The sequence below is a fragment of the Bos indicus genome, chromosome 11, assembly GCF_029378745.1.
Source record: "Bos indicus isolate NIAB-ARS_2022 breed Sahiwal x Tharparkar chromosome 11, NIAB-ARS_B.indTharparkar_mat_pri_1.0, whole genome shotgun sequence".
NCBI lineage: Eukaryota > Metazoa > Chordata > Mammalia > Artiodactyla > Bovidae > Bos > Bos indicus.
The window spans coordinates 2,832,225-2,853,770 of record NC_091770.1 but is presented as its reverse complement, the minus strand read 5'-3'; the positions used below and the strand labels follow the sequence as shown (position 1 = coordinate 2,853,770).

General features: G+C 50.4%; 1 protein-coding gene across 4 annotated transcripts in view; it reads left to right on the top strand.

The window, feature by feature from the left end:
- Window positions 1-21,546, top strand: part of FAM178B (family with sequence similarity 178 member B) — a 108,861-nt gene that overhangs the window by 27,709 nt on the left and 59,606 nt on the right. For all 4 annotated transcript variants that reach the window (XM_070798228.1, XM_070798227.1, XM_070798225.1 and 1 more), the window contains exons 7-8: window positions 2,395-2,500; window positions 6,367-6,451. In XM_070798228.1, coding sequence (XP_070654329.1) covers window positions 2,395-2,500; window positions 6,367-6,451 — 191 coding nt within the window. The remainder of the gene's footprint in view (window positions 1-2,394; window positions 2,501-6,366; window positions 6,452-21,546) is intronic.

Genomic DNA, 21,546 nt, shown 5'->3' with positions numbered 1-21,546 from the left:
GCCACAGGCACGGGTGCCCGCTTGGACCCCGAGTCAGCATTCTCAGTTTGTGAACCTGCCAGGGATTTTTCTACATCTAACCTCAGTGGATTCCGTAACCCGCTCACCTTCTCCCCCCGGGGCCTCCCCACTTGCAGACCTCGGATCAGAGTGGTCTCTGCCTGCCAGGCCTCTCCCTGCCCTTCCACCAAGCAGGAGGTTCCTCCTGCCATCTCTCTGTCCTTCCCCTGAAGGGTGGCAGGGCTTGCGGTCCAGCCAAGGGAAGGCAGCAGTGCCCTTTCACTGAGCACACTCACAGGAGATTCCTCGCATCTCGTCTAGCTGAATTCTTTGACAGCCATTTGCTTCCAGGCATAGCTGAACCATGCCCTTTGCTGCCTAATCTCTGACCCCTGGTCCTACACACCAAGCCTAACTAAACAGCAGTGAACCCCAAGGCAGACTGATCCTTCCTCTGGCAGAAACCGCACTGCCAAGTGTGTAGCAGAAGGGAGACATCGTCAAGCAAGAGGCGTCTCTCTCTCTGAGCAGCAGTTGGAAATGTGTTGATCTGAGCCGGCAGGGGCTTGTAGAATCCATTCCCCTACAGAGAAGCTGGCGGGTGCCCCCTGAGCAGAATGCCAGAGCCAGCGTCTTCTTGGAGTCCCTGGAGCGCCGGCCTCCTTACACATGGCCCCCGGCCAGGCCCTGCCAATCTGTGAGGTCCTCCAGACGTGGCTGGCTTGGCTGTTGTCTGCGTTTGCGGGGCTGTGCATGAACCACACAGGCATTGCCGGGGTCAGCACATGAAGTGGCTGTGTGACTGGGCACATGGGGCAGAAGCGGTGTGTGCCAGCAGCCCTGGGGTATACACGTGTTTGTATGTACAAATAAAGGTCTGCTTTAGAACCGTCAGCTTCACAAACACAGGAACAAAGCTGCTTTCTCCTCTGAACTTAAATGATTTTGGGGGGGTGGTGGAGAAAAAGTACACACTTTGTAAATTGCCTGGATATACTCAAAGAGACAGCAACTTGGCTTGGAGGAGCATCTTTGTTTTGGAGCATTCTGTTCCTGGCAGATTAAAATATGATGTCCTTTTTAAAAGGAGGAGGAGGAGGGTGGGCCGGCCGAGGAAATTTCTATCTAGAGTCATGACTTTAAATGCCGTCCGAAATGTTGTTTGCCTGGATTTGGTTGTTAAAAAAAGAAAAATGGACATGAAGTTAACGGTTTCATTTATCTGGAATCCTTATTAATTGCTTTTAGGACATTATCTAGAAAGAGAGCAAAGAGGCATTCACCAGACTCAGAGAGAGTATTAGGTTGTTGTTATTCAGTCGCTAAGTTGTGTTGGACTCTGTGACTCCATGGACTTTAGCATGCCAATCTTCCCTGTCCTCTAGGGAGGATTCAACCCCAAACCCAACTTCCCCAGAATGCCAGGAGTACAGGAGGGGAGTGAAGTCCGGCACCTTCCACCAGAGGCCCGAAAATCACACAAAATACATCAACTCCTCGTTGTCGGGGATCTGGGGTCCCATGGGTCCAGGTGATCTCCCAGGGTGACAGTGAGCTCAAACCAGGGCTCCTCCCCTCGCCAGCAGCTCAGGGCAGAAGGGTGAGGCCTGATAGCTTGCCATGAAATCATGGCCCCAGAAGCACGGGGGTCCCCCTCCCGGGGTGCCCCTCCACCCCCGCTCCGCCCCCCGGTCAGGACCGTTGCTGTTCACATGGTTTCCTGAGACCCCCTCTGCCACCCTCAGTTATTTCCTTCCCCAGATCTCCCCGTCCTGGGCCCCTGCCTGTTCTTTTCCCGTCTTCTCAGGTGTCCCCTTTGTTTTGGAAAAACACAAGATGGGGCAGACATGCTCTGTGTAACCGGACCCAGACGCCCGCCCCACGCCGCCTGTCCTGCCCTGTAATCCTGTCCCCTGGCTGCAGCCGGGCTAAGAGGCGAGGCTCCCGGGCACGCTCCTCATCACAACCCAGACCCTTCTCAAAACTGGTCAGCACCTCAGTTTCCCCCTCCATCACGCAGGAAAAACAAACTGTTCTCCCCAGTCCTGTGTGTAAAACATTGAGAGGGGAATTTCCCTGGCCCTTCCACTGCCAGGCACCTGGGTTCTAGCCCTGGCGGGGAGACTAAGATGCTGCAAGCCTGGCAGGGCGCGGCCAAAAAAAAAAAGCAAAAGACATCGTGAGACGTGTTCGTGGGCAGCAGATGATTCTGAATGGCGCTGTGGGTTGTTTTCTGTTCCAGCAGCTGCCTGCACTGAGCGTCTTTGTCCACAGCAGTGACCGCTTCTAGTCCCGGAGAAGCTGAAATCCGGACGCCCCCGCTCAGCCTCGCTGAGAGGGTCACGGAGGAGGGTCGCCTCCCTGACCTCCCGCTCTGTCCTTTTGCCCCCGCAGGTCCTCGCCGGCCCGGCAGCTCACCTTCCTGCGCCAGGGCCTCCTGAGCAGCGTCTACTTGCCGGTGGGCGACCGCCCCATACCCCTGTTCCGGTGGCTGTTACAGGTGAGGACCGCGACTGCCGCTAGGTGGCGGGAGCGAGCCGGCCCAGCACCCGGGGAAGGGCCGCTGGCCGGCGGGGCGGGGCTCCCATCCCCCTCCTGCCCATGGGGCTGCTGGGTTGGTCCTCGCTGAGGCTGGAGGAGGGAGGGAGACTTGTGGTGATGGAGTAAGGAACGTGCAGGCACCGGCCTGTACCTCACGCCGGGAACCCCCAGCGCGTATGCCTTGCAGAGTGTTGCCTCTCTGTGATTCCTGCTCAACAGGTGCTCCCATTGTGTGCAGGCCATTCTCCAGGCCCCGGGTCTGGGCCCTCGTCCCGTGGGCAGCGGCCTTGCAGGTGTGAGGGGCCCTCGTGGATATGGAGCTTGGGGTGCTCGCTGTGGAGTTGTGGGTCAGCTGGAAAAGCCTAGAACAGCTGTTCTGTCTTCACCTCCCTTTTTTCTGGTCACTGCCAGAACATTTTGCCTTGGTGGAACATTGCTTTCTGCCCTAGGCTCGGAACCTTCACACAGAGAAAGACAGCGAGGAGCAGCCAGCAGGGAAAGCCCAGGCACCAGCTGCTGGGATCTGTATGCAGGGCACGGGGATGAGGCCTTGGCCCCCACCCTGGACCATCTCTGCCGGGGACAGCAGGTCCCAAGCTCCAGCTGGTCTCATTCCTGCCAGTTGGAGCCTGGACCCGGGCTGTAAATTAGAGCCGCCATGCGGGGCGGATCATTCTTGGGACTCCTCAGCCTCGGCAGACTGGCTGCCTTCCAGAAACAGCCCTCCAGCTCTCCTTCCCACTGGGGTCCTTCCCCATTGCCCCTCCCTGCTGCTCCCCCAGGCTCCAGGCGACACAGGGGACACAGTGGCCATTCTTCCCTGTCCTGTCAGTGCAGCTTCTCTCTCCTTGCCCAGCACATGACAGACATAGAGCCAGTCTGAGATGCTGGCCACAGAGGGTTCTTGTGTGACACAAGGTGTGCACAAGCCCCGCCTGGTCTCTTCCCCAGCCTCTGTCGCCTGTGGGGGAGGGGCACGGCAGCAGAGGACCCCCAGCCCTGCTTTTCCACCCAGTACTGTGTGACGTGGGCCGTCATTTAACAGCGGCTCTGTCCGGAGAAGGCAATGGCACCCCACTCCAGTACTCTTTCCTGGAAAATCCCATGGATGGAGGAGCCTGGTAGGCTCCAAGGGGTCCACGAAGAGTCGGACACAACTGAGCGACTTCACTTTCACTTTTCAGTTTCATGCACTGGAGAAGGAAATGGCAACCCACTCTGATGTTCTTGCCTGGAGAATCCCAGGGACGGGGGAGCCTGGTGGGCTGCCGTCTATGGGGCTGCCGTCTATGGGGTCGCACAGAGTCAGACACAACTGAAGCGACTTAGCAGCAGCAGTAGCTGTGTCTCTCTCTCTCACTCCGTAAACTGGGCTCAGCAATCCCATGTGAAGGTCGAGTGGGGAACTCCCGTGGCCTGCCTTGTCCTTCTGGTCCCACCCGCTGCTCTGCCCAGGGCCTGGACACCATCAGGAAGGAATGATGTCAACCCAGAGGCCAGGCTCTCCATCTTCAGGAAGGAGAAACAAAAGCTGAAGCCAGATCCATGCAAGGGGTGCACTTGGCCTTGGGGGTGTCTTCTCGGGAGACCCCGCCCAACATCTTGTCTCTGGAGGGAAAGAGCGAGCAGGGTGCTGACCTCTCCCACTCACGTGACCACCCCGCAGGCCTTAGGGTGGGCTCTGACGCTTCACTCCCGAGGTTTAGGTTCTCTTGCCGCTTGGAACTTCTCTTCCCACAGCAGCAGCAGCACTTGTTCTCTCGCAGACCTTGGCTGAGGACTGGCTGCGTGCTGAGCTGCAGGGACAGAAAGATTCTGGCAGCGGTGACCCAGGTGTCCGTTGAGGGCTTCCCCAGTGGCGCAGTGGTGAGGAATCCACCTGCCAATGCAGAAGACCGGAGTTCCATCCCCAGGTTGGGAAGATCCTCTGGAAGAGGAGATGGCAACCCACTCCAGTATTCTTGCCTGGAGAATCCCCATGAACAGAGGAAACTGGTGGGCTACGGTCCATAGGGTCTCAAAGAGTCAGACACGACTGAGTGATTGACATGCACACACACATCCCAGGTAGACATGGCTCCCTGTACTTCACGCTGTTGATGAGGACTCCAGTTCAGAGAAGTGCAAATCCATGGGGGATCCCCGAAGGTGCTGGGGGCCTCCTGTGAAGCTGCAGGGGTGATTCGTGGGCTCCAAGGATAGGGACAGCACTGGGCCTCACAGGAGCTGGAATCACATTGGAGACAGGTCAGGATCCTAGGATAGACTTCGGCTTCTCTCTATGCCCCAGGCTCTCCGTGGTCAAATAAACCCCCAGGAAGAAGAGCCTAATTGGCCTATGAGGAGTTAAGGGACCACCCCCAAGCAAAGGCAGCTAGGGGAGCAGGGCCACAAGGCTGCTGGAGGCCGGCACACATACCTGGGATTAATTCTAGAGCCAGAGGTTGGGGAGTTAGACTTCTCCAACCCTGCTCCCTCAACTGCATCTCCAGAAGGGCCATCCTGAGTCCCCATGGGAACCAGTTCCTGGTGCCTGCCAGCCTCCCTGCTCCCAGGGCTTTGGCGGGGCGAACAGTGGGCACTGGGTGAGTGGGCTTCAGCCTTGGTGCATGCTCAGTGACCTCAGTCGTGTCTGACTCTTTGCGCCCCTATGGACTGTAGCCTACCAAGCTCCTCTGTCCGTGGGATTCTCTAGGCAAGAATACTGGAGTGCCATCCTCCAGGGAAATCTTCCCGACCCAGGAATCGAACCCATGTCTCCTGCACTGCAGGTTGATTCTTTACCAACTGAGCCACCTGGAAAGCTCAGGCTTCAGCTTTAGTGCTCACCAATTATGTAAGCTCGTCCTCAGAGCCCTAGAATGGACTTCTCAGGTGAGCCTCGGAGGCCAAAACCTGGAAGCATATGCCGTCACTGAATTCATGTTCTTGCTGGGGAGTGATTGTGTGTTTAGCTATGAAGAAGTTAGGAGAGGAAGAGGGAGGCAGAGTTCTGGTGTCTTAGATCTCTTGGAAGCAGACAACTGCACCTGTGAGGGAAGGAGGCAGCAGGCGAGGGCAGAGAGGGAAGCTGAGGAGCAAAACTAATGCAAGAGAGGTCACGGCTGGTCCTCGGCAGCAGGGCAGGGGGCCCTGGAACTGGGATTGCACTTTAGAGTTGTCCCAGTTGAGGCAAGGGTCCTGGCCTTTGAGCCCCTGCATTGGCCAGTTATCAGAGGAAGACTGCACTGGGAGGGGGGGTGTGTGCCCTTGAGTGATTTGAGTGAGAGACTCTCCTTAGACTCAGCTCTGGGCCCTCGGCCAACAGTTTTTCCCAGCCCTTGGGGATGGGAGCCCTGGTCCTGAAAGGTCTCTGCAGTCAGAGATCACCCATGCCTGTGAGATAAGGCGCTGAGCTGGAAGCCATGTGAGGCTCACGAAGAGGAGCCAACTTGACCTTGTCCAGCTTAGTTAGTGCTTCTGAGCTCCTTCTTTCCCTACACAGGTGCCTGCCCTGAGGGGCATGGCTGGGGCCTCAGGGCGTGAGCAGCGAAAGGAACAAGACTCCCACACAGGGCGGTGGACAGAGTAGGAGAAGTCAAGTCACCTAGACCTGGGATTGACTACTGGCTTTGCTCCTTACTTGCTGTGACCCTGGGGAAGTTGCTTGACCTCTCTGAGCTTAGTTTCATCATCTGCAAAGTGGCAGTAATGACAGTATCTTTCTACCATGTGGATTTGTAAGGATTAAATGGGACTTGTTTAATATGACGTAATAAAGGTTTACTACTGTTACTCCGTAGTGATGACCCAACTAATTTGTTTTTCTTTTTTTTCTCCTCCTAGCTGCTGACATGGCCTCCAGAAACTTCTTCGAGAGCCTTTGGTCTCCTGTGGGACCTCAGCCTGGACGGGCTCTTCCGTCAGTCCGGTTAGTGCCTGTCAGAAGTGCAGGGTGGCAGCTTGCACTCTGGGGGCCCAAGCTGGGGAGCCCACCCAGTGCCCAGCTGTCGGCGCCGCCCCCGCCCCGCCCCCAGTCCAGCATGCAGGCAGGTGCTGGTGGGGGTGTTGCATCACTGTGGGGACATGTAGACATCAGGCCCTCTTGGGCTCTGGCTCCAGCGTTAGGAAAAAGCTAAGCCAATAGGCTTCTTGCCACCTTATCTGGCCTCAGAATCACATCACAGGGGCCAAGTCCAGGCTGACTTCACAACCTTAGGATCCCAGAACATTCTGGAAGGGGGGTTCTCTGGATTTATGGGGACGGCTGGCCTCCAGTTTCTTACTGAGAGCGCCAGTTTGCTTGGGAGGGTTGCAGGAGCCTCTGCATTGAATCAGGGAAGCTCTCTGAGTTGGAGTCACCAAGGTGGGGGGTGGTTCTTGAAGCTGAGCCCCCAGCAGCAGCCCTCCTCAGTTCCCAGGGCATCTGCAGAGCCCCGAAGTTTGGACCGGGCTGGGGGAAGAGCCTTGAGTCTGTACCTCGGTCCTGACATGTAAGGCGTACACTTAGTCGTTTTTATACTCCTAAGATGTTCAGAGTGCACAGACGCAATTAATTTCCCCTTTAGTGACTGCACCTTTCCCCGCCTGTCATCATTTGGTGCCTGAACCTAGACAGTTTGGCACCAAAAAATATCAAATAACCTATTGAAAGTTGCTTACGGCAGACAGGGAGACCCACTGGTGTCCAGACCTTGCCCACCAGCTGCAGTCCACCCACACTCCCACTAAACACAGGAGCACCGAGCTCTGAAGGCCGAGGTTATAGACCCACGACGTGCCGTTAACCAACCCCCACCCCACCCTACCCCCAGCGGCCACCAGGCCTTTGGATTTCTGCCTCTGTGCCTCCCCTCCTGGAGGAGTTGGCTGAGCTAGGGGCCATCTGTCAGATGAGAGCATTCCAGACTCCTCCGGCTCCCCCACGCCCCACCCCCACGCCTGGGACCCCTCTCACTGAGGTCCTCTGAATAGCGCCAGTCTCAGCCTCCTCTGCCTTTACATAACCTCTGCCCCTGCAGTCCCGGCTGCCCTTTCGAGCCCCTGGGGCCGCCTCTGCGGCTGGCCTGCCCTTTGGGGCAACAGAGGCCTCCCTTGTCCCACTCTTCTCCTCCAGGCAGTGGTATGTGTCCCCTCAGAGACACAGAGGCAGAGGGGGCGTCCCATTCCTCTCTGTTTCTTGGCCACATTGTCCCTGATTCGCCCTGTTGGGAGGGGGTGGGGCCAGGAACGGCTTCCTCCGTCCCAGTCTCAGCTCAGCTGGGAGGGCCCCCTCCACTGCAGAGCAGTTCTCCTGGCATCGTGTGTAGGGTGTGGGGTGGGAGATGCCTTTTTCCCTTCCCTTGGAATAGAGACTGGCCCCCAGAATCCCATGCCCAAGGTCAAGATCTTGATTGATTTGGGCAAAGGTCTGGTTCACAAAAAAACTGAAAGCAGGGACTGGAGCAGTTATCAGTACCCCTGCCACCCCCTCCCCCCGAGCGTGTTCACAACAGCGAACTCCCCAGGTGGCGCTAGTGGTAAAGAACCCACCTGCCAACGCCAGAGACAGAAGAGACACGGGCTTGAACCCTGGGTCAAGAAGATCCCTTGGAGGAGGTTAGGGCAACTCACTGCAGTATTCTTGCCTGGAGAATCCCATAGACAGAGGAGCCTGGTGGGCTACAGTCTATGGGGTCGCAAAGAATCGGACAGGACTGAGGTGACTAAGCACGCCCGCATGCATGCACATTCACAGCAGCATTACTATAGCCCAACAGAGGAAGTGACCCAAAGCCCAAACGTCCACATGCGTGGATAAGCAAAATGTGGCCTGTACGTGCAGCAGAGTGTTAATCAGCCTTAAAAAGGAAGGCGATTCCATCACATGCTATGACGTGGATGAACCTGAGGACATTATGCTAAGTGAGAAAAAGCAATCACACACAAAAGAACAAATATTGTAGGACTTCTCTGATGTGAAGTACCTAGAGTAGTCAAATCCATAGAGACAGAAAATAGAATAGTGGTTACCAGGGCCTGGGGGAGGGAGACTGGAAGGGTTAGTATTTCCTGGGTATGGAATTTCAGTTTGGGAGGATGAGAAAGTTCTGCAAATGGGTAGTGATGAAGGTTGCAGAACAATGGGAATGTACTTAACACTACTGAACTGTGCACTTGAGAATGCCTAAGATGGTACTTTTTGTATTACCTGTTTTTTACATAATTTTGAAAAACAAAAGGCCAATTACAGAGTCAAGAGTCAGGTGCCAGGAGAGAATCTACCAAGAGCTGGAACTGAAAATCAACTGCCAGTTCAGGAAGCATTCGTACGGTTAAATTAGACCCAGTTCAGTTCAGTTCAGTTGCTCAGTCGTGTCCGACTCTTTGCGACCCCATGAATCGCAGCTCTCCAGGCGTCCCTGTCCATCACCATCTCCTGGAGTTCACTCAAACTCACGTCCATCGAGTCAGTGATGCCATCCAGCCATCTCATCCTCTGTCGTCTCCTTTTCCTCCTGCCCCCAATCCCTCCCAGCATCAGAGTCTTTTTCAATGAGTCAACTCTTCGCATGAGGTGGCCAAAGTCTTGGAGTTTCAGCTTTAGCATCATTTCCTTCCAAAGAACACCCAGGGTTGATCTCCTTCAGAATGGACTGGTTGGATCTCCTTGTAGTCCAAGGGACTCTCAAGAGTCTTCTCCAACACCACAGTTCAAAAGCATCAATTCTTTGGCACTCAGCTTTCTTCACAGTCCAACTCTCACATCCATACATGACCACTGGAAAAACCATAGCCTTGACTAGACGGACCTTTGTTGGCAAAGTAATGTCTCTGCTTTTGAATATGTTATCTAGGTTGGTCATAACTTTTCTTCCAAGGAGTAAGCATCTTTTAATTTCATGGCTGTAGTCACCATCTGCGGTGATTTTGGAGCCCAAAAAAAGAAAGTCTGACACTGTTTCCACTGTTTCCCCATCTATTTGCCATGAAGTGATGGGACCAGATGTGATGATCTTCGTTTTCTGAATGTTGAGCTTTAAGCCAACTTTTTCAGTCTCCTCTTTCACCTTCATCAAGAGGCTCTTTAGTTCCTCTTCACTTTCTGCCATAAGGGTGGTGTCATCTGCATATCTGAGATTATTGATTTCTTCTGGCAATCTTGATTCCAGCTTGTGCTTCTTCCAGCCCAGCATTTCTCATGATGTACTCTGCATATAAGTTAAATAAGCAGGGTTACAGTATACAGCCTGACATACTCCTTTTCCTATTTGGAACCAGTCTGTTGTTCCATGTCCAGTTCTAACTGTTGCTTCCTGACCTGCATACAGGTTTCTCAGGCTTGATGCAAAAGCAAATTGTGCTTCTCAGAGTTGTCGGCACCATGAGGTGCTCTGAGTGTCCTTGTCCCCTGTGGGGGAGCTGCCCTCTGAGGTCTTTGGGTCTGTGGTGGGGATGTGAACTTTCAAGTTGCCTAGCCTTTCTCTTGTAAAGCAGGGGATTTGTATGTGTGTAAATATCTACTTTTTCCTGGAATTTGTGGTTGACCAGAAGTTCTTCCCAAATTATCCTGGGAAAGGTCTTGTACAATTGCCTTCATCCCCGTATGCTTCCTAAGGGACAAGTCCGGGCCTCTGGCAGGACCTGGGATCCAGGCTTCAGAGGTGACTGTCATGGGTATGCCCAGGTGACTAGGGCTGAGGGCTGAGAAGAATTAGCTAGACTGTTGGAATAAGGTGGGAATCGTCTTCCTAGATTAAGAAGCAACACATAGCACCTGATGAACTTGGAGAGTGGGATATTCTGGAGCGCCTACATTCTTAATGGCAGGAGTGTTTGTTCATTTATTCAGCAAACAGACCTTGAGTGCCTCCCATATATATGCAGGGACTTCACCAGAGAGCAGGAGATACAGGGAAGAATAAGGCATGGTTTCCGCTGACAGTCAAGTGGGAGGGGATTAAATGTCCAATTACAATAGGAGACAGAAAGGAGGGAGAGATTGAACTGCGGCAAAATTACTTCTAGTTGGATGGGGTTGGGGTGGAGGAGGTGGGAATCGGGAAGTGCTTTGTAGAAGAGGGAGCAGTTGATGGATCCATCTCTCAACAGATGTGTAGGGCAGGGATTGCAAACTTTGTTGCAGTGGGGACCAAGTGAGATCAGTAACTAGAGAGCTCCTGCCCTCTCTAAAGAGGCTGGCAGGTACCATGTTGCCAGATCTCTCCATTTTCAAGAGAAGCTGTGTCTTCCTTGGGATGTGCTCAGACTAAGTAACAGGTGTCCAGTTAAGAGCCATTTATCATCTCACATGACAGGAAATCCAGAACCAGGTTGTTCCATAGGATGTTCAACAGATTTATGCTCTCAGGGCTCTGGTTTAGCTTGTGTCCCGCTTCTCACCACTCCCCCTCAAGGTTGCAAAATGGCTGTTATTGCTCCAAGCATCATCATGTTCTCACAAGACATCAGTATTCAAGGCAGAAAGGACAAGGGTGAAGGGTAAGAGGTCATAGCTTCTTGTACTTTTTTCTCTCTTTTTGTCAGGACATTCTTTCCATTTTGTTTCATTACACAGAACTGGATCACAGGCTTTAGAGGACCCTTTCCCTGTATTCTGATTACCAACGCCCTTTGAACATGGACTAGGTCTGAAGAATTTTCAACCTCGTGAGTCCTACACCTCCAGGGTAGAATACAGCAGATTCACTTTTTCCAGCCTCCTTGCAAATGTTTGAATTTTTAGTTTTGGAATTTCCATTTAGTCCTTTGTTGTTTCTTTTTTAATAGTTTATGTTTCTCTACTGGGATTTCTTATTTGTTCATTTAATATGAGCATATTTTCATTTACCACCTTGAGCATATTTCTAACAGCTGTTTTAAAATCTTTGTCTGCAGTTCTGACACCTGAAGCATCTAATTCATTACATGGAAAATTAAATAGGGAAGTGAGTGTTTACTGAGAATGAGTCGAGAAATCGTACTGGATAAATATTAAACCCTGGGAGTCTCAGGGCCTTTTGCGCTCAATCTCTTTATAGGATATATTTCAGAACTGTTTACGTTCACCTGCTGACTGCAGCGTGGCTTCCCTGCCTAACCTAGAACACTCACAGGGCCATGCAGGTGAGGTGTCCTGGAGCTTAAGCTCCATGAACTTTAAGGTCAGTTGGTTTCTGACATATAATAAAACTGTTTTCTGCTAATAGAGCCAGAGCCTTTTGCTGTTGCTGTGACTCAGAGCTCCAGTAGCCACCCTCGGCCATTATCTACAAAGATAAATGGATGACACGGTTCCTCCGCTGGGGGTGGGCCACTGTCCCTGAGCAGACACAAGGTGAAACTGGAGTTCCCTTTCTTGGGAAGAAGGGAAGCCTGGCACTTGGATTGACAGCCAACAGAATCTGTTGTAGCCAGACTACGCGTGTTTATGTGCCGTCTCCCGGTGGTAACAAATTCAGTTAAAAAAATGAAACCCAGAAAACCCCCACTGTGAGCCCATCTGCAGACTATATTCGACTGAAGGTGGAACATAGTTCTACTGTTTGCAGCCTTGGGCATAGCCCTGGCTGAGGAGAGATGGGAGCAGCAGGCATGAAGACGAGGAAGTGGGAAGAGTAGGCCGAGTAGGAGAGAAGACTGGACGTTTGGGGCCATCTCTTGGAGGACAGTGGGGACCATTGCAGGCATCATGAAGCTTTATTAACATTTGGCAAGACCAGGACAGGTGGTGGTTGCCGTTGTTATTTAGATACAGTTCATGTGCCATATAATTCACCCTTTTAAAGTGTATGATTCAGTATGATTCAGAGTTGTTCAGCCACCACCACTGTCTAATTCCGGAACACTTTCATCACCCCCAGGAGAGACCTCGTGTATCAGCAGTCACCCCTCACTCCCCTGCAGCCCCTAATGCATTCTGTCCCGACGGGCTTGCTTATCCCAGACACTTCATGTACGTGAAATGACATAATATGGGACCTTTTGTGCCTGCTTCTTTTACTTGGCGTGATGTTTTCAAGGTTCATGCATGTTGTAGCATATAGTAGTACTTTATTCCTTTTATGGATGAATAATATTCCATTTTATGGATATACTGCATTTTATCCATTCATCAGTTAATGGACTATTGGGTTATTTCCACTTTGAGGCCATTGTGAATAACGCTACTGTGACAGGTAAAGAATCTGCCTGCAATGCAGGAGACACAGGAGATGCAGTTTGATCCCTGGGTAGGGAAGATCCTCTGAAGGAGGCAGTGGCAACCCACTCCAGTATTCTTGCCTGAAAAATCCCATGGACAGAGGAGCCTGGCGGGCCACAGGCCATGGGATCGCGGAGGGTCAGACACAACTGAGCGACTAAGCACCCATGAACATTCCCACACAAGTGTATGGGGACATAGGCTTTTAGTTCTCCCCGGTATATGCTTAATAGTGGAATTGCTGGCTAATTGGGTGACTCTGTTCAACTTTTTGAAGGACTGCAAAACCATTTTCTAACGGGCTGCGTCATTTTACTTTCCTACCAGAAATATATGAGGGTTCCGGTTTCTTCACATCCTTGCCAACATCTGTTATGTCCATCTGTTGATAGGAGTCATACTAGTGGGTATGAAGTGGTATCTCATCGTGGTTTGGGTTGCATTTCTCTAATGACTAAGGATGTGGAGCACCTGCTCTTGTACTTGTTGGCCGTTTCGTATCTTCTTAGAGGAGGTATCTATTCGTTTGCTTCACTCGTTTTTTTGATTGGATTGTTTGTATTTTTCTGTTGAGTTGCAGGAGTTCTTTATATACGCTGGATACTAGACCCCTCCCTGATAGCTCAGCTGGTAAAAGAGTACTCCTGCAATGCGGGAGATCTGGGTTCAATTCCTGGGTTGGGAAGATCCCCTGAAGAAGGGAAAGGCAACCCACTCCAGTATTCTGGCCTGGAGAATTCCATGGACTGTATAGTCCATAGAGTTGCAAAGAGTCAGATGTGACTGAGCAGCTTTCACTTTCACTTACAGGATATGTGATTTGCAAATATTTTCCCCCATCTTGTGGGTTACCTTTTCACTGTTTTGCTGGTGGCCTTTGATGCACAAAAGTTTTTAATTTTGATAAAATCTAATTTAGCTCTGTTTTCTATTGTTATCTATGCTTTTGATGTCAAACAAGATAGCATTGCTTTGTCTAAGGTCATGAAGGTGTCCTGTTATGTTTTACTCTGAGGATTCTGTAGCTGTAGCCTTTCTATTTAGGCCTTTGATTCATTTTGAGTTGATTTTTGTATACAGTGTGAGATAGGGGTCCAGCTTCAGTCTTTTTCATGTGGAAATGCTCTTGTCCCAGGATAATTTATTGAAAGACTGTGCTTTCCCACAGTGAGTTATCTGGGCACCTTTGTTGAAAATCAGTAAATCAGTTAACCATGGATATATGAGTCTATTTCTGACTCTCAGTTCTAGTCCATTGAGATATATATATGTCCTAATGCCAGTGCCACAAATTCTTGATTATCATCAGTTCAGTTGCTCAGTCATGTCTGACTCTTTGTGACCCCATGGACTGCAGCACGCCAGGCTTCCCTGTCCGTCACCAACTCCTGGAGTTTGCTCAAACTCATGTCCATTGAGTCGGTGATGTCATCCAACCACCTCATCCTCTGTCATCCCCTTCTCGGCCTTCATAGTTGTAGTCAGTTTTGAAATTGAGAAGTGTGAGTTCTCCAGCTTCATTCTTTTCAAAATCATTTTAGCTATTCTGGGTCACTTGTATTTCCATATTAATTTTAGGATTAACCCACTCCAGTATTCTTGACTGGAAAATCTCACGGATGGAGCCTGGTAGGCTACAGTCCATGGGGTCACAGAGTCGGACACGACTGAGCCACTTCACTTCATGACCTAGTTTAAATAAAAATTAAAAAAAATAATAATAATTTTAGGATTGGCTAATCAACCAGCAAATTTGGAAAACTCAGCAATGGCCACAGGACTGGAAAAGGTCAGTTTTCATTCCAGTCCCAAAGAAAGGCAATGCCAAAGAATGCTCAAACTACCGCACAGTTGCACTCATATCACACGCTAGTAAAGTAATGCTCAAAATTCCCCAAGCCAGGCTTCAGCAATACGTGAACCGTGAACTTCCAGATGTTCAAGCTGGATTTAGAAAAGGCAGAGGAACCAGAAACCAAGTTGCCAACATCCGCTGGATCATGGAAAAAGCAAGAGAGTTCCAGAAAAACATCTATTTCTGCTTTATTGACTATGCCAAAGCCTTTGACTGTGTGGATCACAATAAACTGTGGAAAATTCTGAAAGAGATGGGGAATACCAGACCACCTGACCTGCCTCTTGAGAAACCTGTATGCAGGTGAGGAAGCAACAGTTAGAACTGGACATGGAACAACAGACTGGTTCCAAATAGGAAAAGGAGTATGTCAGGGCTGTATACTGTCACCCTGCTTATTTAACTTATATGCAGAGTACATCATGAGAAACGCTGGGCTGGAGGAAGCACAAGCTGGAATCAAGATTGCTGGGAGAAATATCAATAACCTCATATATGCAGATGACACCACCCTTATGGCAGAAAGTGAAGAGGATCTAAAAAGCCTCTTGAAGAAAGTGAAAGAGGAGAGTGAAAAAGTTGGCTTAAAGCTCAACATTCAGAAAACGAGGATCATCGCATCTGGTCCCATCACTTCATGGGAAATAGATGGGGAAACAGTGGAAACAGTGTCAGACTTTATTTGTTGGGCTCCAAAATCACTGCAGATGGTGACTGCAGCCATGAAATTAAAAGGCGCTTACTCCTTGGAAGGAAAGTTATGACCAACCTAGACAGCATATTAAAAAGCAGCGATATTGCTTTGCCAACAAAGGTCCGTCTAATCAAGGCTATGGTTTTTCCAGTGGTCATGTATGGATGTGAGAGTTGGACTGTGAAGAAAGCTGAGCACCGAAGAATTGATGCTTTTGAACTGTGGTGTTGGAGAAGACTCTTGAGAGTCCCTTGGACTGCAAGGAGATCCAACCAGTCCATCCTAAAGGACACCAGTCCTTGGAAGGACTGATGCTGAGGCTGAAACTCCAATACTTTGACCACCTCATGCAAAGAGTTGACTCATTGGAAAAGACCCTGATGCTGGGAGGGATTGGGGGCAGGAGGAGAAGGGGACGACAGAGGATGAGATGGCTGGATGGCATCACTGACTCGATGTACATGAGTTTGAGTGAACCCTGGGAGTTGGTGATGGACACGGAGGCCTGGAGCGCTGAGATTCATGGGGTCACAAAGAGTCGGACAAGACTGAGTGACTGAACTGAACTGAACTGAATCAACCTCTCCCAAAAATGACAACTGGGTTTTCCATAGTGATTGTGTTGAAGCTATAAATTACTTTGAGAGTTACTACCATCTTAATAATATTGAGTCTTCTAATCTATGAACATGGGCTATCTCTCCATTTCTCTAGATCTTCTTTCATTTCTTTTTAAGAATGTATTGTAGTTTTTGGTATACAAGTCTTGCACTTCTTTTTGTTAAATTTATTCCTACTACTTTCTTCTTTTTGATATTATCATAAGTGGGACTTTTTTCTTCATTTTCTTTTCAGATAATTCCTTGCTAGTGTGTAGAAATACAACAGAGTATTTCTGTATTGACCTTATATCCTGCAACCTTGCTGAACTTGTTTATTAACACTAACAGTTTTTTTTTTTTTTTTTAATGGCAGAGTTTGATTTTGAAAGCAAACATGTTCTTGTGCAACTAATTGCTTGTGAGAAATGACCTCATGTTTCTCTAACAAACATGCTTCAGCCGTGCCCATGTAGGACTGGCCAGTAACCCAGGGCAGTCACACTGAGTAGGCAGCAGTGCCTGGAGAAGAGGAGCTCGTCAGTGAGGTCAAAACACTGGACAAGAAGTAAAACACGTGTAGCTTCTTTCCCATTAGTTTTCAAGATGGTGTGGTTCATTCTGACCTACTCCTTCCATTCCCTGCCAGCTTCTATGATAGCTGTGTAGGAGGGAGAGGATATATCAGAATAAAGCGACTCTGGCCAGGACATTCTCTGGATATTTTTTTCAGTGGGTGTGACATTTAGCTTTCAGAAGAAATTTGTTTTCATGAGCAGTGTCTTGGGAAGCTGTGTCCTGCCTCCCTTGATCGCCATGCTTTTTCCCTCTGTCGCCAGAGCTCCAGGATTGTAGTCACTGGAACTTTGGGGCTCTCTTGGACGCGCCCCGTTTTGTGGGTGACTTTCTTTTCTGTCATTGCTTGCATCCTCTCTCCTTCCTCCTTTTCAACCCTCCTTCCTTCCTGCCTCCCAGATAATATCTATAGGATTACTTCTTATAAGAAAAATAACAGGGACTTCCCTGGTGGTCCAGCGGCTAAGACTCCGCAGCACTCCCAATACAGGGGGCCCTGGGTTCAATCCCTGGTCGAGTAACTAGATCCCACATACCCCCAACTAAGAGTTTGCACGCCGCCACTAAAGATCTCAAATGCCCCGATGAAGCTCAGAAGACTCCGAGTGCTGTAACTAAGTTCCAGCTCAGCTAAATAAATGATTAAAAAAAAAAAGAATAATGCCAAAAGATGACCAATAATCTTAGTAGCCCGGAACCTGTTTTTATTTTCTCAGAAGTGGTCTATGCATCAAGCTCAGAACATTCCAATAGGACAAGAGAAAGGTATTTGAAAAGCGAACGCCAGCTCTCCACCCATTCCCCACAGCCCGCTCCTCTCCTCATAATCAATAGCTTCTTGTAATGATTTTCAGGAGCGGAATTAATGCACAATCCACTTAGTGTGTGTTCTTGTATTTACGGGTTTATTTACACCATCTTTCTTCTGTCACGTGGACATTTATCTACAGTTGCCTCCCATGGAGAGTTAATCTTGTAAGAGTTTCCCTGCTCTCTCCCGGATGTCAGGAGAGGCCACAGGCCACACGGCACAAGTCAGGGTTTTCTCCAGAATGGGGGAAGATGAAACAGCCCCCCCTACCCCTGGGTGTGAAAAGAAAACATCAACACTTAACATTTACATTTTAACTCATCTTTTTAAAGACAGTTTTGTTGAGGCATAATTGACATACCTTAACCTATATGCATTCAGCGTGTGCAACTTACACACAAAACACAAACATAGACCCATAAAACTCACCACGATCAAAATAATAATGTCCGTTGTCCCGGGTCCTTAAGCTTTCTGGTGCCTCCTTGTCATTAATGCATCCCTCTCCCCTTTTACACCTAGGAAACGATCAATCTACTTTCTGTCCCCAGATCAGCTTGCATTTCCTACTCCTGCATGCGTGCTAAGTCGCTTCTGTCGTGTCTGACTCTCTGCGACCCATGGACCATAGCCCGCCAGGCTTCTCTGTCCATGGGATTCTCCAGGCATTTTCTATAGTTTTATATAAGTGGGACCATGCAGTGGGCACTTTTTTGTCTTGCTTCTTTAGTCGCTTTGAGATGCACCAACAGCACTGTGTGTATCATAGTCTCCTCCAGTCAGCAGCTTTGTGGTGTCCTTTGTGGGGCAGCACCACGGTGTGTTCATCCAGTCGCCTCTTGGTGGACATTTCGGTTGCTTTCAGTTTAGGAGCTATTAAAGTGGATATAAACGTTCTCATGTAGGTCTTTGTGTGGGCCCTTAGGGTAAGCATGTATGCGTGCGTAGCCCGGGTCCTACGGTAGATGTGTGTTCAAGCTGTTCAGACAGCACTGCCCCACTTTTCTCTAAAGCTCTCATGCAGTCTCCCCCAGCCGTGCTCCAGTTGCTCCCCATCTTCCCCACCACTCGGTTTAGTCAGTCCTTTTAAGAGGTATGCAGTGGTAGCTCATTGCAGTTTAATTTGCCTTTCCCTAAAGCCTGATGATCTTTGCATTGCCTCAGTTGCCATCTGTATGTCTTCTTTGGGCTCCCCTTGGTATACCCTTCTTTGGGCTTTGGGTGGGGAGGCCGTGCAGCAGGTCCGGGCCACCTCAGGACCCAGGCGGAGTTCGGCGGTCAGGCACCAAGTCCTCACCTGAGCGGCAGGTGCCGAGCACAGAGCGCTGTCCTCAGCGTTAGTAGTGCGGTGTGGAGAAGACTCTGAGAGTCCCCTGGACTGCAAGGAGACGAAAGCAGTCCATCCTAAAGGAAACCAACCCTGGGTGTTCACTGGAAGGGCTGATGCTGAAGCTGCAGCTCCAATACTTTGGCCACCTGATGTGAAGAGCCAACTCATTGGAAAAGACCCTGATGCTGGGAAAGATTGAAGGCAGGAGGAGAAGGGGACAACAGAGGATGAGATGGTTGGATGGCAACACCAACTTAATGAACATGAATTTGAGCAAATTCCAGGAGATAGTAAAGGACAGGGAAGCCTGGCATGCCGCAGTCCGTGGGATCGCAAAGAGTCAAATACAACTTAGGGACTAAACAATAAGTAATTACATATATGAAGCACCTGGTGTACAGTGGACATTCAGAATGACAGCTAGTATCAAAACAAAATATAGGAAGTTCCCTGGCCATCCAGTGGTTGAGACTCCAAGCTGCCAATGCAGGGGTTCAGTCCTTGGTGAGGAACTAAGATCCCACATGCCGTGCAGCACAGCCAAAATAAAAAAAATTTTAATGTATTTCTTTATGAATCAGAGATCATTAGATAGACCGCAGGAACTGAGCAGCACGAATGTTCTAAATACTCTCTGTACTTCCTTTTAATTTCTGCAGCTTTTTATTTTGGCCATTTATCTCTCACCCTATTCTCGGATGGCTGGGTTTTGTTTTTCTTTTTTCTGTTTTCTCACATTTTTAAGCAGTCAAAAACTTCTTAGTCTCTAGATCCAGTTGACACTGTCTGCTTTTTGCTGGCTTATAAGGAGTTGTCCTCACTTCACCTGCTCTGCCTGCCACGGTGGGCCGGGCAGTCTCCAGGTACGGGGCTGGCGGGGGGCGGGGGGGTGGGAAGCAGTCCATTCAGAGCCTCCTGGAGCTGAGTGAAGGCCTAGCCTGTGCACAGCTGCCCCTGGGGCTCCCCACAGCCTTGTTACTCGTGGATCACACACACACAGGGAGCACGTCTGTACTGGGTCCAGGGCCCGCTCTGCATTGCTATGTGGGTGCCCTTTATTCCTAAATTTCTCAGGGCAGCTGCCCCATCCCCGGGCCAAGAGAGACAGGCCAGGATCCAGTTCTTTTTTAAAGACTTTTTTTTTTTTCATGTGGACCATTTTTTTAAAGTTTTATTCAATTTGTTACAATATTGCTTCAGGCACCTGTGATCTTAGCTCACCGACCAGGGATTGAACCCACACCTCCTTGTATTCGAAGGTGAAGTCTTAACCACTTGGCCACCAGGGAAGGGCCTAGGGATCCAGTTCTATGGGCCCAGCTGCACTAAATCTCCATCCTAACCCTGATGGTGCTGCAAGAGTGTCATGTAGACCCAAATGGGCAGGAAGACACTTTGAGGACCACTCAGGAAATCTGCCCCCAACTCCCTGGCTCCCTTGAAACTGTCATTGGCTCAGCACAGCCTCTCCAGAGTCTCCAGTTGGAATGCAACAATAATAGTAATTCAGCTTCATAACTGAGCCTTGTTTTGAAACACATTATTGTTTGTTGTGATGATAAACGTGATTTCATTAAGAATGAGAGCTAACTTTTCTAGAGAGCTCATGCCAGCCCCTGAGCCCCTGGCTCTGCCTATCTCCTTCAGTCACCATAACCATCCAACAAGTAGATCCTGTCATTTTCCCCATTTTGCACGTAGTCAGGGGGCTGGAAGGGGGCACGGACTGTAAAGAATCTTTCTGCCGTGCGGGAGACCCAGGTTTGATCCCTGGGTCAGGAGGGTCCCCTGGAGAAGGGAATGGCACCTCACTCCAGTATTCTTACCTGGAGAACTCCATGGACAGGGCAGCCTGGCGAGCTGCAGTCCATGGGGTCACAAAGAGTCACACTTGACTGAGCGACTAGCACTTCACTTTCCGGGGGCTGGAAAGACTGAGCTTCACAGTCTTCGTATGAAGTGGTCTCCTATGTGGTCAGCCTGACCCCAATCCAGCTCATTTTATCTTTTTCTCTCACTGTACCTGTGTCCTGGGAGCAAAACCAGCTGAACCCAGCAGCTCCTGACGTGGCCCCTGTGAGCCAGCTGTACAGGTGGTGGTCAGAATCGACCAGGAAGGTGCTGCTGAGTGAGGGTGGAGCACACATGCAATCCGGTCTCCACGGGGCCAGCAGACCCGTGTCCCAACCTTGCAGGAGCAGACAGGCAGCTCTCCAACCACTGGCTGCAGCTCTCCAACCACTGACTGCATGGGATGAGAGGAGCTGGTAGGAGGGGATGCAGATGTCCACTGTGGGTAACACACGTGGTCCCTGAGACGCATCCACTCATTCAGTGGGGCTAGTCCATGTCCTGCTGTGCGCTGGGCTCTCAGGCACAGGATCTTTTCAGCTCGCAGGTGGCTGTAAGGCACAGCCAGGCTGAGAAGGGGCCGGTGTGTGCAAGTGTGCAAGCCTGTTGATGGAGCAGAGGCCACGCATCAGAGGGGCTCATCCTGCTGCATTAGCTGCTAAGACTCTCAACCCACCTTTTTAAATGAGGGGAATAGACTCAGATGACTTTCGTGTGGTGAGCACACCCGAACGTCTGGCGTCAGACCCTGATCGGGGGATGTCAACAGCTCCCCCAGGACTCAGCTTCTGGCCGCTGCAATTCTTAGCTGTGCCTGAGCTTTACAAAGAATGGGGCCGGGGTCCCATCCTCTGACACTGGTCTGGATGCAGCCTGGGTGCAGGTACCTTGAAACCTCCCTAGATCATGCCACAGGCAGCTGGCTTAGGGGCAAAGATGGGAGCCCTGGGTGTGATGTGGAGCTAGGGCTGCCTTCCCTTGATTCCTCCCCTACCCTGCCCACACTATCTGCCAGAGCAGGTGAGGATGGGCCCCATGATACCACGGCTCTTCTTAGCTCAGTGATTCCTGAACTTGTCTGGTATTAGAATCACTTGGGAATTCTTAAAAATTCTACCGCCCAAGCC